At 39.9% G+C, this 12,825-nt stretch overlaps 1 protein-coding gene across 2 annotated transcripts in view; it reads right to left on the bottom strand.

Annotated features, from left to right (window-relative positions):
• Positions 1–6,652, bottom strand: part of LOC137441799 (adhesion G protein-coupled receptor A3-like) — a 257,730-nt gene extending 251,078 nt beyond the window's left edge. The window contains exon 1 of one of the 2 annotated variants that reach the window (XM_068139605.1): positions 6,361–6,652. In XM_068139605.1, the coding sequence (XP_067995706.1) occupies positions 6,361–6,587 (227 nt within the window). In that variant the 5' untranslated portion in view covers positions 6,588–6,652. The remainder of the gene's footprint in view (positions 1–6,360) is intronic. The other variant, XM_068139606.1, reaches the window with a different exon arrangement.
• Positions 6,653–12,825: the final 6,173 nt, after the last annotated feature.

The following is a 12,825-nucleotide window of genomic DNA, read 5'->3' as shown; positions in this document are numbered from 1 at the left end:
AGCAGAGCTTTCATACAACTGTACCTTCACAGTACTCCCAAATCAGTCCCAGACATGAAAACAGTTGGAACCGATTTTAAGAGAAGGGTGAAGAATGGCACGTTGCCACAAAAATAAGAACCAAGCCTAAACTGTGTGTTCCCTGTGTTACATAATTGCCAAAGTAAATGCGGGTTGGGGGAGGGATTTAATATCGTAAATAATGCAGAGTTTTTAGCCAAATTATATTTGGGAAGTCCAGAACTAGAGAGCCAATGTGTGACTGATCAAAGTTAATCACAGTTGATTAGAGAAGCGCATACCCAATCTTTTCATGTTTTGTACGCTTTTACTGCTGTGAGGGTTTGGATATTTTATCAGGAGGATGGACAGCGAGGAAGCTTAGAAATCAACATGCAATTTTTCCGCAAAAAGTCCAAGTCAAACACCATAGTGATCCTTGAAAATATTAAAAATGCACAAGTATTAAGTACTGAAAATCAAATTGTCACAAAGCTCTGACTTTCAGACATGCATGAACAAAGTCTTTAAGAGCAGAACCATTGCCCCAATAAAGATACTCTGCCCTTTAACTTACAGATTTATGCCATCTTTGCTTGACCCTATTTTTTTTTTAATACAACAGCAGTGAGGAAAGCAGGGATGGATGATCTGAAACATGGTTGGATCCAACAGCAACAAAACTTGTGATGACAGAGGGTCCCAGAAGAGGAGAAATTTTGCACAAGAAAGCAGTGTTACTCTGGCTGTTTCCACCCAGAAAGTTTCTAGCCCTGTGTTAATGGCAAAGGAATGAAAGAGCTTGGAGTCACAGAAGTCAGTATGACCCTGTTGTTGTACAGCATTAAGCAAATAAGATTTGTGATTTTAAAACCTCTGAAGATGCTGAACAAGTAGAATGTCTATAACATTAAACCTTTAGTCCTCCATTGTAATAACATTCTTCACACCGTTTCCCTCTTGTTTATTCAGAGCTGGCTTAAGAAAGTCCTTTCCCCTTCTTCACCTCTCTCCCCATCACTCCATCACACCCCTTCTCTTTGCTCTACATCTTATAATACTGTCTGAATATTTAGATAGGGACAAGGAAAGAAAAATGTACTTTTGAGAAAATGTTTCGGTATGCCTTCATGAAGATGAAAAGGGGCGGGGGGGGGGAGGGAAGAGGCGGGGGAGGAAATCAAACCTTTAAATAACAGTTCACTTTACAGGCTGACAGTACCTTGGTCCTGAGGGGCAGCAACTCATGCAGCAGTAATGAGAGAAAGAAACTTCAGCATGATTCATGTAACCTTAAAAGGTTAAGCTGGTAACTAGTAGAGCTGCCTTTATTGTATTTTGGGCATTATTTGCAGAGTTCTACCTTCCTTAAGAGAATTTTTACACACACACCCCATCTCATGTTAAAATTTCCAGTTTCATCCAAAGGAAGTCATAATTTTGAAGTGATGGTAATACTTCACCACTGATAAATAGACAAGAGAATGCAGATGTAGATGTTCCTTCATCAGATATAACAGAAAGAAAATCAAACTATTTTCAGTTATGGTATTTTGTGGCCACTCTAGCTGAATCGGTAACACGAAATATCAAGAAAGATTAAACTGTCTAAAAACTTTTCATCTCTACTTTTTTTCCTCTTCTTTTTATTTTGCTCTCCCCAACAGTCTGTCCCAGACCTTCCAAGTCTTATGTGTATTTTATGCTTTACGTTAGAGGAGTTTCTTTCACAACAGGCTGGCTTTTTAAAAGAGTTTTGGAGAAAGCATGTATAAATATGTATACACACATAAATAATGGAGCAGGAAACCTGGGTTTTATTCTTCCACTTTTAAGCGCACACAGGAAGCCAACCAAGGTGAAAATGTTTGTGAAAACCTTTATAATAAGAATTTGCATGTCTTCTCTAATAACACTGTTATTTACAAATTAGCAGAGCTATGTGAGATCTCATGTCAGTAAAGATAAAGATAGTTTTAAGATGCAGAAATAAAATTATTGAATAATATTTTTTGTTTATCATTTCCTCAAGTCTTGCTTTGTTTCCTTTGGCTAGCTTCAAACTCTTGGGGACATAAAGAACATTTTTGTGATCTATTTTTAAAGCATGATGCTTATATTAAATGAACCATACTGATACATCCTAAACTGAATATAGGAGTGTAAAGACAAGACTGGACATGAAACAAATTTAGTAGTATAATAACTTTGAATAAATTCCAGTAGACATGACATAAATGAATGTGACATAAAAGCAGTTCTGGGACAGAGAGAAGCAAGGGAATGCTGCATTGAGAAGACTACTTAATGTTTTAAAGTGCTTTGAAGATGAAAACCCCTATGTATGTATTATGGCTATGGATTACCGCTGAGGGAGTCATGTAGTCTCTCTCTGAAATGGAGAATCTGAGGAATCTGCAACAACCTCCAACTCAAAGTCTGAAGAAATGTATAGATATAGAAATAGAAAGAGTTCTATATGACATAGAATTGCTAAGAGCCATACATTACCTTAAATTTTCTTCATTTCTATCATGATAGCTAAACCAACAGATTTCCATAGATGGATCTCTGAGGGAAATTTGTAAAAAAGACAACTTTCACCATAAACATTGTACGTCCTTTTGAATTGAGAGAGGAAACAAGAAGAATTGTGATGCTACTCTCAAAAACTGAGTGTATTTGTAACTTCAAAGCATATCCTGCGCAGTGATATCAAGGTAAGCTTTGAAATGAGAACTCAGACTAAAAGGGTAAACTTTTTAACACCACTTGACAGAAGATGTATAGAAAGCAAGTAATTGACCAATATATTGGCCAGTTTATATGAAACAACTCGTAACAGAATCTTATCCTGAAGTTTCAAATTCTAAGACTTTCACGTTGCAAAATGCAGCAATACAATTTTTACTGCTGCATTCTATGCAGCCCAAATTGCAGCAAGTAAGTTAACAACTACAGTTTCTGTTAGCATGGAAGAGAAATAAAACTTCAAGTAATCTTTTTCTTTACAGTTACACTTTAGCAACTCAATCACATGACTGAAAAATACAAAATATTGATTCAATATAAGAATTCAAAAGTATTCAGCCATAAAGTCTAAACTGAAAAAAAAAAAAAGTTCTTATCCTGAAAGGACATGAATTCTACTTTTTGGATCTTCACTTCCATGAGAGCAAAGCAGTGAGTGGATCCCATAAATTAGGGACTCAATAGATATATTCTTCATTGGGGAAAAAAAAGTGGGGGAAGGAGGAAGACTAACTTCCATACTCCACCTCTGCCCGAATGTACAAGGTACAGAAATACATCTTGCAAATCACCACGGGCCAGAATTCCTTCAAGATAAATGCAAATACTTTATGAAGGTACATTAAGCACTTCAAAATGTTTCCAAACCAGTAAAATATTAAAGTCAGTGAAACAGAGTACATTCTCTTTGTGTTGGTGTTTTTAATATAAAGAGGGGATAGTTACTTTATCAGTTTATCTTTTTAGTTTTAGTGTGATTGTTTATTACTGGGAGCATTCAGACAGTCCTTGAATAGCTCTACTGTTCATACAATTCCAGAGAAAACGTCCACACCTCTCAAGCTAGAAATAACTGGTCCAAACCTATCACGAATAAGCATTTTTTCAGTGACTTCACACCAGTTTGTAGTTACTGTGTGGGACTGTGTCAAAACTATTTTCAGATGCAATGCCTGTAGTACATGCATGTCATAAAGAGCCTAAATTGTCAAACTTAGACAAATTCCACGGCCACTTGAGTGAAAAAAAAAAACAACCACATAACAAGTCATAACTTCTTATATTTGCTGATAAGCAACACTACCTAGCATGTAAATGAAATGTTACACATCCACAGCTTCCTCTCTTAATGGCTTAAGAGATACAGCAAAGGTAATTCCTCTGTCATCTTCTCAGAATGGTTAGTAGAGTTTGGCTTCCACCTTCCCTTCCAAAACAAAGCAGCACTAGGAAAACAACATCCCTATATAATAAATAAATAAGTGAAAAGATTAATCTGCTCCAAACCTCCCCAAATTGTTTGTTACATTGTTTCATTATGGTGTTACTGCATCTAAATATACTTTTCTCTATTCACCTCTGTGCTTATTAATTGATAAAACAATCCAAGAGATTATATTCCACATGTTAATGCTCTCTTTCTCTCTGTGGGCCCATAAAACTGGATGGAAGGAGGAAGTGTCTACCACAACATTCTCTTTTGCTCAAGTCTTCCAAGCAGCTAAAAAAACAAACACAAGAAAGATAATGTTTGAGCTATTAATCATTATTTTCTGCAGCTAGTCAAATCTCACAGATTCATCAAAAGCAACACTTTCTCCTGGAAAACTTTTGACATATGCAATCAAATCATCCAGCTACCATAAATTATTGTGTCTCTAACACAGATTTTAAACTTATTTTCCACTTTACCTTCAAAATGTAGCCTTAAATTTACTTATTAAGAAGATAAAAAAAGCTGGGAAAGCATACTGTATGAGGAAAGAGATGTTTAGATGATACATGGTACTGTACTTGTCCAAGCGAAATACAACAAAAAACAGTGTTTGTATGTTTTATATCAAGTAAGGACAGCTAATCAGTTCTCAGATCAAAGGCTATTTGTAATTAAGTTTAAAAAAAATCCTTACGTAGTACTTTTTTAATGAGTATGAGCAAACATTATCCCAAATGTGTATGTTTAAGGTGGTAAGTATCAGTTTTGCTACTGGTGCCTGAAATCACATGAGCAAATCCTCCCACCTACCACTTCAAATGCACCACCTCTCCCATTCAGATTTTCTCACTTCTGTTTCCAATTCAATTTGATTTCATTACAGTGAATACATACTTATGCTGATCTTATGGTCAGCTGGATTCATCTGCTGGTACTTACCTCATCAAAAGCAAAGATTCTTTATGAAAAAAAGCCACCAAAAAAAAAAACACACCTCTAAATAAGACTCCATAGATCCATGCTTACATAGAAGTTTTGCAGACATGCTAAGAGTTTCTACAGATCTTGAATCAATGAGGGGAAAAAAGTGGTTTTGCCTGCCTAAAATGTCAACATTTTCTACTCTGGGGGGGAGCACAAACTATTACTGTATTGCCAGTTATATAAACTACAAAAGTAGTAGTGAATTTATCACATAGGTCAGAATTCATGTTCATGCAAGAATTTTACTCTAAACCAGCCCATTAAAACTTAGTAATAACTGTAGTTATTATATACTAACAAGCAAAAGTTTCCCAAATGATGCTGATTAGCTGAATGCTGAATGAGTCACTCAACAGCTACAGCTAAAACTGAAGCATACACAGAACATCTGTACATTTACAAGCGCAAGCTCCCCAGATGTTACAAATTACTGTCTTTACCAGTTGTCTCCTAAAAGTGTTGATTTAAAGAAAAGGCAGTGAACAGTGGAGATGTTCACAGCAGGAATTGTCAACAGAACTGAAATTAACAGTAAAAGATCTGTTGATATATGCACGATCTAAAGGGTAAATGTCATAGAGCTATTACTGCCAGGGTCCATTACAGGGGCATTACTTTCACCTACGCTTGATGATAGAGTTACAAAAAGTTCTACTACTTACAAGACATACCGTTTATTCAAGTGCACTTAAGTGCAACAGGCAACAAAAACATCCTAACCTATTCCCATGTCACTTAGGGGAAAAACAAACAAACAAAAAAGGTGATACATCAAACTGAGTCATTGTCAATTACCAGACAACTTGACACAGTACTGGAGAGGGGTCACTTCAAATGGTTGTACACAAAGTCTTGTTTTTAAAAAGGAGTCATCAAGGTGCAAACTTTATTTAGAGAAGACGAAAGGGAAGGGGAAAAAACAGACACACACAAGTCCAGATGGCAGTTTACCATTATAGATACCATTCGTTTATTGCCCGGATAGTTCGAGCCTATCCCGTCGCTGGCAGAAAGGTGCACCAGCGAGCTCCATCCGTCCTGCTAGCACTGACATTTTCCAAACCACCACACATAGCAGCATGCAATTTACAGCAGGGTAAGCTCAGCTTCCCTAGCTCGACCAAAACGCCAGCAAGACTTTCCAAACTGAGAACAAAACACAAAACCAAGCTCTCACATACTTTTGAACAGCCGGGACAGGATTGTAATGAGCGCGGAGCGGTTCTGCCCGCTCCTGCAGCAGCAGTGGGCACAGCCGCGCCGAGCGGTCCCCCCGCGCACACGGCTGCGAGTTCTCCCCGCACCCCTCGCCTTCTGTCCTCCCTTCAGGGCACCCCCGCCCCGCGCCCGCGGAGAGGAGCGCGGAGCGACCGCCCCCAGGTGCGCGCTGCCCCGCGGGCCGTACTCACAGGGACACGGTGCGGTTGGGCAGCACGGCGGGCTGCAAAGTTTCCACCAAGTCTCCGCCGGTGCAGACTACTTTGATGCGGAGGGCCGGGCGGCCGGGGCCCTTGGAGCGCTCGGCGGCGCAGAGGCAGCGGTCCACGATGAGGTCGGGGCAGTTCCTGCTGCCCCCGCACAGCCCCAGCAGGGCGGCCAGCAGGCAGAGCAGGCGGCGGCAGCAGAGCCCGCGCATGCTGAGCCAGCGACCGAGCGCCAGCCGCCGCGCCACGCATGGCACGCGCCGCGCCGCGGAGTGCCGCGGTCCCTCCACGCCTCCTGCGCCCACCCCGCCCCGCCGCGCCGCGCCTCCCGCTTTGGCCGGCTTCGCTTGGAGGAGACACCCCACCACCACCCTTCCTCCTCTTCCTTCTCGGAGGTGCCGCCGCTCCTTTCCTGCAGGAGCCCGTGCAGCAGTGGCACTGGGCGGACCTCGCAGCGCGCAGTGGGCTCCCCTCTCCTCCCCCCGCTCGCCGGGTGCAGGACACCCCTACCGGGGTGTGGGGCCGCCCCCACGTCCCGCCGGCAGTCGTGGCCCCGGGGAGTTTCCTATGCGGATGCTACCTGTGCCGAACAGCGGAGCCTTCAGCCCGCTTTGGGTGTCCTGTAACTAAGGAAAAACCGTGCAGATGCGCAAAGGCCGAGCCTCGGTGCAAAGCGGGTGCAAGCAGCCTAGGCACAGACTGGGAAACCAGGAGCTACAACAATTACGTGGTCGGGAATCTTGTTTTTAAAATACCCATGTTTGCAGCAGCTTGTGAGTTTCGTGTGTGCAAAGGGCTGTTCACACCTGTGGTAGTGGTAAAGGTGTCAGGCAATGGGCGAAGGTTAGACTAAAGGTAGACCGAGAAAGAACCGTCCCTCAGCCCACTCTGTGCAGAGCAGTCACTGCCATCAGTGGAGGGTCCTTGCAATGAGCTTACTTTCAGAAAACTCAGACAATGCTGTGGATGTGACCTAAGTCAATAGTTTGATCATTAGTCAAAGGATGTTTCATCATCCAGGTCAATGAGAAGATTTCGTCTCTACTTGTGTTGTCTTTGGCACTCTGTGGCTTTGGAACATTCTCAATAGTATTTTTGTGAGATGATTAGTAACTCTTAGGGTGGGTTTTTCAGCATAAGCTGCAAACCTCCCTGCTTTTGTTTCCTGAAAGTGAGCAAAAAAATTCGAATTTGTGACAACAACTTCCATTTTTTATGGGCTTTTACAAAAAGAGCATGTTCTTTGCCTTCTCTGACTCAACAGAGACTCACAACACACTTTTTCATTGCAGGATCTAGGCCAAAGTTAGCAATACTCCTCCATGGCTCTAAAGCTATTTCAAGAAATTACCATTTTTTTAAAAAATACTGCATTCTAGTCCCTTAGGGAAGATTTGCCTTGCACACATACAATGCCTCTTACCACTGTCCTCTAATACCTAACTGGAGCCTTTAGGTACTAGGTTTACTAATAAGCGATAGAATGGTTTGTGCCCTTGTGAAATTTCAGGGTGATAGGATAGGAAATTTCTCAGGACCAATCTTTTTCTGTTCAGTTGTTGATTTAAGGAATCATAAATATTACAACCTCAGTTCTTTTATTTTTAAAAGCAAAGTTGTGTAAGGCTTACTGGCAGGCAGCACAATGGACTCTGTTACATGAGACCACTCAACATTTTAATGGTTGCATGTGGTTCTTCATCGTAAAGAAACCCTATGTAGCATTTAAATTTACAAATGCTCTTTTAGCCTTGAAAATTCGTGTCTCATCAGGCATCCAGACTGGTTTTGAAAGCACAAGTGGAGAATACACATTTAGGGAGATGTAGCATGGAGTTCACTTAGTGTTACTCTTGCTGAGAAGGAATTTGGTTAAATTCATCCTTAAACACATGCTAGCAGAATTTTAACTCGCTGATCCTGAATCTATTTTTATTTTCCTTTTTTTAAAGGAACAAGAAAGTTTATAGTCACTTCTAAGCCATCTGTCAAAACCTACAGTAAAGGTAGAACACGACTTACTCATAACATCAGAACTGAAAAATAAATGGATTCTCCTCTTCACAATGTATTTGGTCCTTTTTTTTCTTGTTCTTTTGCAAAATAACAAAAAATAAAATCTTGGTCATCTTCCCCTTCCTTCACTGTCATCTTCAGATATGAAGACAATAATTTTTTTTTTTAATGGTGATTTAAAAGTTCCTGCCCAGAGATCTCATAGTCTAAACAGGTCCAATCGACAAAAGGACCTCAGCAGCTACACAGCTCAGTGCAGCTTTGCTGTCACCAGCCAGCACATCGGTGCATTTAGTGTCGGCAATTGCTAACCATTTTCCCAGGCTTTGGTAGATGCAATTTCTACCTGCTTGTGATATACAAACTGAATATCCTGTGTTTTGGGAAAGCAGTATAACCCAGTTTCCCTTGCAGGATAAAAAGAAAAAAATCTGGTGACGCTGGAAAATGAAAAGCAGCCAATGTTGCACTGTGTTTGAGTTCTGGAACTGCCAGTTTTAGGCAAACTCATGCCTACAGTTTGAGTGCCTTTGGACAATTACACAGCATATATTATATGATCAGGCATGAGCTCCTTAGCTGAGTTTTGGTGTGTGCAAAAAGAGAATTATGAGTTTATATTGTCTATTAAAGTCAAAAGATACTTGGAGAGGTGTCTGTGCTGTTAAACAGAACTGACTGCAGTTTTTTGTCATTTATAGTTTACCTTGGACTCTTCAATTTCTCCTATTATTAGTTTTTTTTCAAATCTACTCTAAGGATTTTGCACTTGTATATTGGAAAGAACATACTTTAAGATTTCTCTCCTTACAGTTTTCTGTCTTGGTTTGGTCAGCAACCACTATGTGATGTGTGCTGGCCTCTTTTTGCTTACTGAGCCAACTAGGAGAACTTAAAAAGTCCCAGAATGCCAAGTTCTGCTTAGATGATCTTCCCAGCAGACAGAAGCAAGACCAGGGTCACTTGAAACATGAACTGTTTTCTAATTTTAACTATTTATTTGCAGTTAAATTCTTGGTTTAGTTATTTGATTAAATTGTAGAATTTAGGAGATGATTAAATCATAGAAGGATACATTTTCTATGAAAATGAGTATGTGACTATTTTCTGTGTTATTTTTATCTGCGTCCAGTTCTGGAGCCCCTATTACAAGAGGGATGTGGAGGTGCTGGAACATGTCCAGAGAAGGGCCACAAGGATGATCAGAGGGCTGGAGCACCTCTCCTATGAGGACAGACTGAAAGAGTTGGGGCTGTTCAGTCTGGAGAAAAGAAGGCTCCAAGGTGACCTTATTGTGGCCTTCCAGCATCTGAAGGGGTCTACAAGAAGGCTAGGGAGGGACTTCTTAGGATATCAGGTAGTGATAAGACTAGGGGGAATGGAATGAAGCTGGAGGTGGGGAGATTCAGACTGGACATGAGGAAGAAGTTCTTCACCCTGAGAGTGATGAAGCCCTGGAATGGGTTGTCCAGGGAGGCGGTTGAGGGCCCATCCCTGGAGGTGTTTAAGCCCAGGCTGGCTGAGGCTCTGGCCAGCCTGATCTAGTGTGGAGTGTCCCTGCCCATGGCAGGGGGGTTGGAACTAGATGATCCTTGTGGTCCCTTCCAAACCTGACTGATTGTATGATTCTATGATCTCTATACCTCAAAAGTCTTAAGGAATTTTAGTCTATCATTGTATGCATATACCATGGGGGATTTTTGTCCTGTGGCTGACTGTGTGTTAAAAACGAATGTAAATAAATTTAGGAAGATAATGCTACAATGGTATTAGCCTGAACAAAGATGAACAATATAAAAAATAATAAGATACAGATGATTAATTAAACTACACATTTATACTACATTTAGACCATGTTCCCAAATACAAAACAGCAGCAGCACCTGCTTAACATCACAGGACATTACATGGCAATTAAGTAACAAGAATGTGTTATACAATAATAGGAAATATGGGGAGGCAGAATGTAAATAAGTTAATTTGAATTTTGTCAGGATTTCAAATTTGTATGTTAGTATTGGAACAGAGCCATGGAAACTTTAATAACCACAAGCAGGTTTGGGTCAGGGCTTTTGTTTTATTTCTTATCCGGAAGCTGGCACTCTATCAGCACTCTAATTCCTTGAACATTGACCCTTTATTGACAGTAGAAATAATAAATTATTCACCCCATTTCTTCCAGCATCTCAGTATCCCAGCATTGTTATCCCATTTTGACTGCATTTCATGCTACTCATCACATCAGCTTAGCACCAAGTTAAGTCAGTAAGCCTTTGCAATGAAATGATTAAGGGGAAAAATAAATTCTTAGAAGAGATTTGGCCTAGAGAAAGGGTAAGTAAAGTAACTGGAAGAAAAACAATCAAGAACAGATTTCCACTGGGACATTTGGAATTCTGTGAAAAAATATTATTTGAAAGGTGATAGAAAGAAAAAGTAGAATGGATAAAAAGTGCAGTACAACATTCCTGTGGAAAGGACCCAACAATTTTTTGCTTCACACATAGTGAACTAATATCAGTATGAGGCATGGGATAGTCCTGGTCCATAAAGACCTCTTATGACCTATGCCAAGGGGAGCGATGCTGTGTTAGAGACAACTGACAAAACAGGATTTCCATTTCTCCTATTCTGCATTAGCACACTGAGGAACACTTCTGTGTTACTTTTCTGTTAAGAAATGATACTGTAAAAATCTTCAAATACCATTGCACTGTATTCCCTCCACTTCTATCATGCATCATATTCACATTTGTAAAAATAGTGTTGTATCTGAAATCAAAATGAGTTTGAATGCTTCTGTACTGAATATTTCATTGAAATAAGGAGGCCCTGGAATTTAGAGACCTCATATGAAAAAAAACCCAAAAGGCTAAAATGTGGCTCTATTTGTTCTGTAGCAGAACAGAGACCAGTGCAAAATTCTGTTAGAAACTGAGAATGCAGCTCTGAAATTATGCACAAATAATAATAAGCTATCAGTGGGGAGTGAAATAATCATTGTAAAATTATCCACAGTGAAATAATATTTGGAGGAAAAATTTTGAGTGTTAACTGTTGCTCAATGCTGAGCCACATTTTTTTCCCCAATGAATACTCCAGGGTTGTTGCCAAATAATGTAAACTCCTCCCTCCCCTCCCCCCAAAACCAAACACCCCATACCTTCATGGAAATATATATCAGCATAAATTTCTGATGACCACCAAATGCAACTTTTACCAGGTCCCTCAGCTGCCTTAGATCAGATTGAAATTGTTTCAAAATGCTATTAATGGCACATTTTTTTTTAATGTTCTAGCATTCATTTCTTCATGCTGTTTTATTTACCTGTACAGTAGCAGAAGAATAACACTTTGCACAGTCAGTCGTAGGAGAAGCAACTTCTGTTTTAACTTTGTACCTTCTGAGGTCTCACATGGGCTAAGGTTCATACTATAAAACTGCACTGAAAACTGAAATGCTGTCCTGCAAAAGGCGGAGAAGAAAGTATAGAGGGAATAGCAGCTGCCTTCTTTCCCACAGCCCACTGCATCTAGTCCTGCAGGAATGTGGTGCTTTTGGGAGAGCCACTCTTTCCTTTACACATGGTTTTAAGATGCACTGGGAGAACATATTTTTGGATTTTGATGTACACAGGCCAGTGCTTCTCAGTGTTGTTCATTCCAAAGATGTATGAGAATTCTGACTGACCAGAATGCCTTATGTCAGAGAAAAAGAAAGAAAAGGGAAAACAAAAAACAGAAAAAACAAGCAAACAAAACCAGGGAAAAAACAGCCCTATGAAAACTGAGGATTTTCAGGTAGAGAACTATTTTAAGCTTTATTTTCCTGTCACACAAAAATAATTTTGTCTCTTTCATCTTCTTGTATAAAGAAGGTCACATGAGTTTTTTCCATACCTTCCTTATTCATGAAGGTCTCTCCCTTATGTGTCAGGTGCTCAAGCCCCCCAGCAATTCCACTGACACTCTTGACAGATTAAAGCCAGTTTATCAATGTGTTTTTTTAGAGGGTTTTGGTATGACTTTACCACCTTGTGACAATATATAAATGATGGAAAATAAAAGTAGTTATTGCTCTGTTATTTCCCTTCTTAATCAAGTTAATGGCAAGGACATCTAGGAAATTTCTGAGTTATTTGCTATTGTGCATCTAGTGGCTTGCTGGTTTATTCACTCATAGCAAAAAAAAATTGTTTATAATCTGAAAGATAATGATTAAAAAAATAATCTCATTATACAATAGATGCTTAAGATAGACAAATGTTTCATTGCCTGCTGCATATTGTCATTGTCTTTCAGTTATGTGGAATCCTACTTGGATGCCAACAGTTGCGTCACAGAGAAGACAGAGATTTCGTGCCCAGCTCGTAGTTCTAATAACTAACTTGTTTTTAAATGGCCAGTTTAAATCATAGGGGAACAAATTACAAA

Source organism: Melanerpes formicivorus, unplaced genomic scaffold, assembly GCF_026170545.1.
Source record: "Melanerpes formicivorus ecotype bairdi unplaced genomic scaffold, bMelFor1.0.p_v2 SCAF_6, whole genome shotgun sequence".
Taxonomy (NCBI): Eukaryota; Metazoa; Chordata; class Aves; order Piciformes; family Picidae; genus Melanerpes; species Melanerpes formicivorus.
This window is presented reverse-complemented; position numbering and strand designations above follow the sequence as displayed.